This window comes from Pterocles gutturalis, unplaced genomic scaffold (assembly GCF_000699245.1).
Source record: "Pterocles gutturalis isolate BGI_N339 unplaced genomic scaffold, ASM69924v1 scaffold10567, whole genome shotgun sequence".
Classification (NCBI taxonomy): domain Eukaryota; kingdom Metazoa; phylum Chordata; class Aves; order Pterocliformes; family Pteroclidae; genus Pterocles; species Pterocles gutturalis.
In genome coordinates, this window is record NW_010110390.1 from 79008 (window position 1) to 79660 (window position 653).

A 653-nucleotide genomic window follows, 5' to 3' on the forward strand; every position below is an offset into this window, starting at 1 on the left:
ATGAGTAAGAAGTCTGTTTCAGCAGCAGTTTCAGGAAGGCAAAACCTATATTTAGTATTTTACTGTTCTCCAGACATAAAAGTCCATTACTGTGCTATGAGAATGGTTATTGATTTTTTTTTTAAGCACATAGCTGATTTGACAAATGGAAAGGAATTCTGTTGCCAGTTGCAGACACTGATGCTTATTAATGTTTCGGGCTATTTTCACCAGATTTGGATGGAAAGAGCAAGGAAAATATGCTGACATTTCTTTTAATTTCTTACCATATTTCAGGACTGCGTGATACACAGGAGTCTTGTTGGTGGTCTGAAAGCATTCATAGATAAATACGGGTTTGACGTACTTGTTATTTTGGCCAACTGTTTGTCAGATGCGAAGCAAACAAAACGACAAATAGCAGTATACTCGGAAAACTTAGAGCTAGGCAATCAAGTAAGTATGTGGAAAAAGAATCAAGTAATGTCTTTCCTGTAAAAAATTATTTTTTAAAGTAGTATATACCAAATTGTTGAATAATCAAGTAAGGCCAAAAAGTGGCAACAGTTGGCTGGCAACTGAGTAGCTGTTTGAAATGGATGAATTATTTATTTGATGCAAAATAACAGATTGTGATATTTATGATTGTTTCAGACCAGTCTAATAGAAAGAGT

The 653-nt window shown here is 34.5% G+C and overlaps 1 protein-coding gene across 1 annotated transcript in view; it reads left to right on the forward strand.

The window, feature by feature from the left end:
- Positions 1-653, forward strand: part of PRUNE2 (prune homolog 2 (Drosophila)) — a gene marked incomplete at its 5' end in the record, with an annotated part of 56075 nt that overhangs the window by 46807 nt on the left and 8615 nt on the right. The window contains one exon of the mRNA XM_010073357.1: positions 277-435. Within this exon, the coding sequence (XP_010071659.1) occupies positions 277-435 (159 nt within the window). The remainder of the gene's footprint in view (positions 1-276; positions 436-653) is intronic.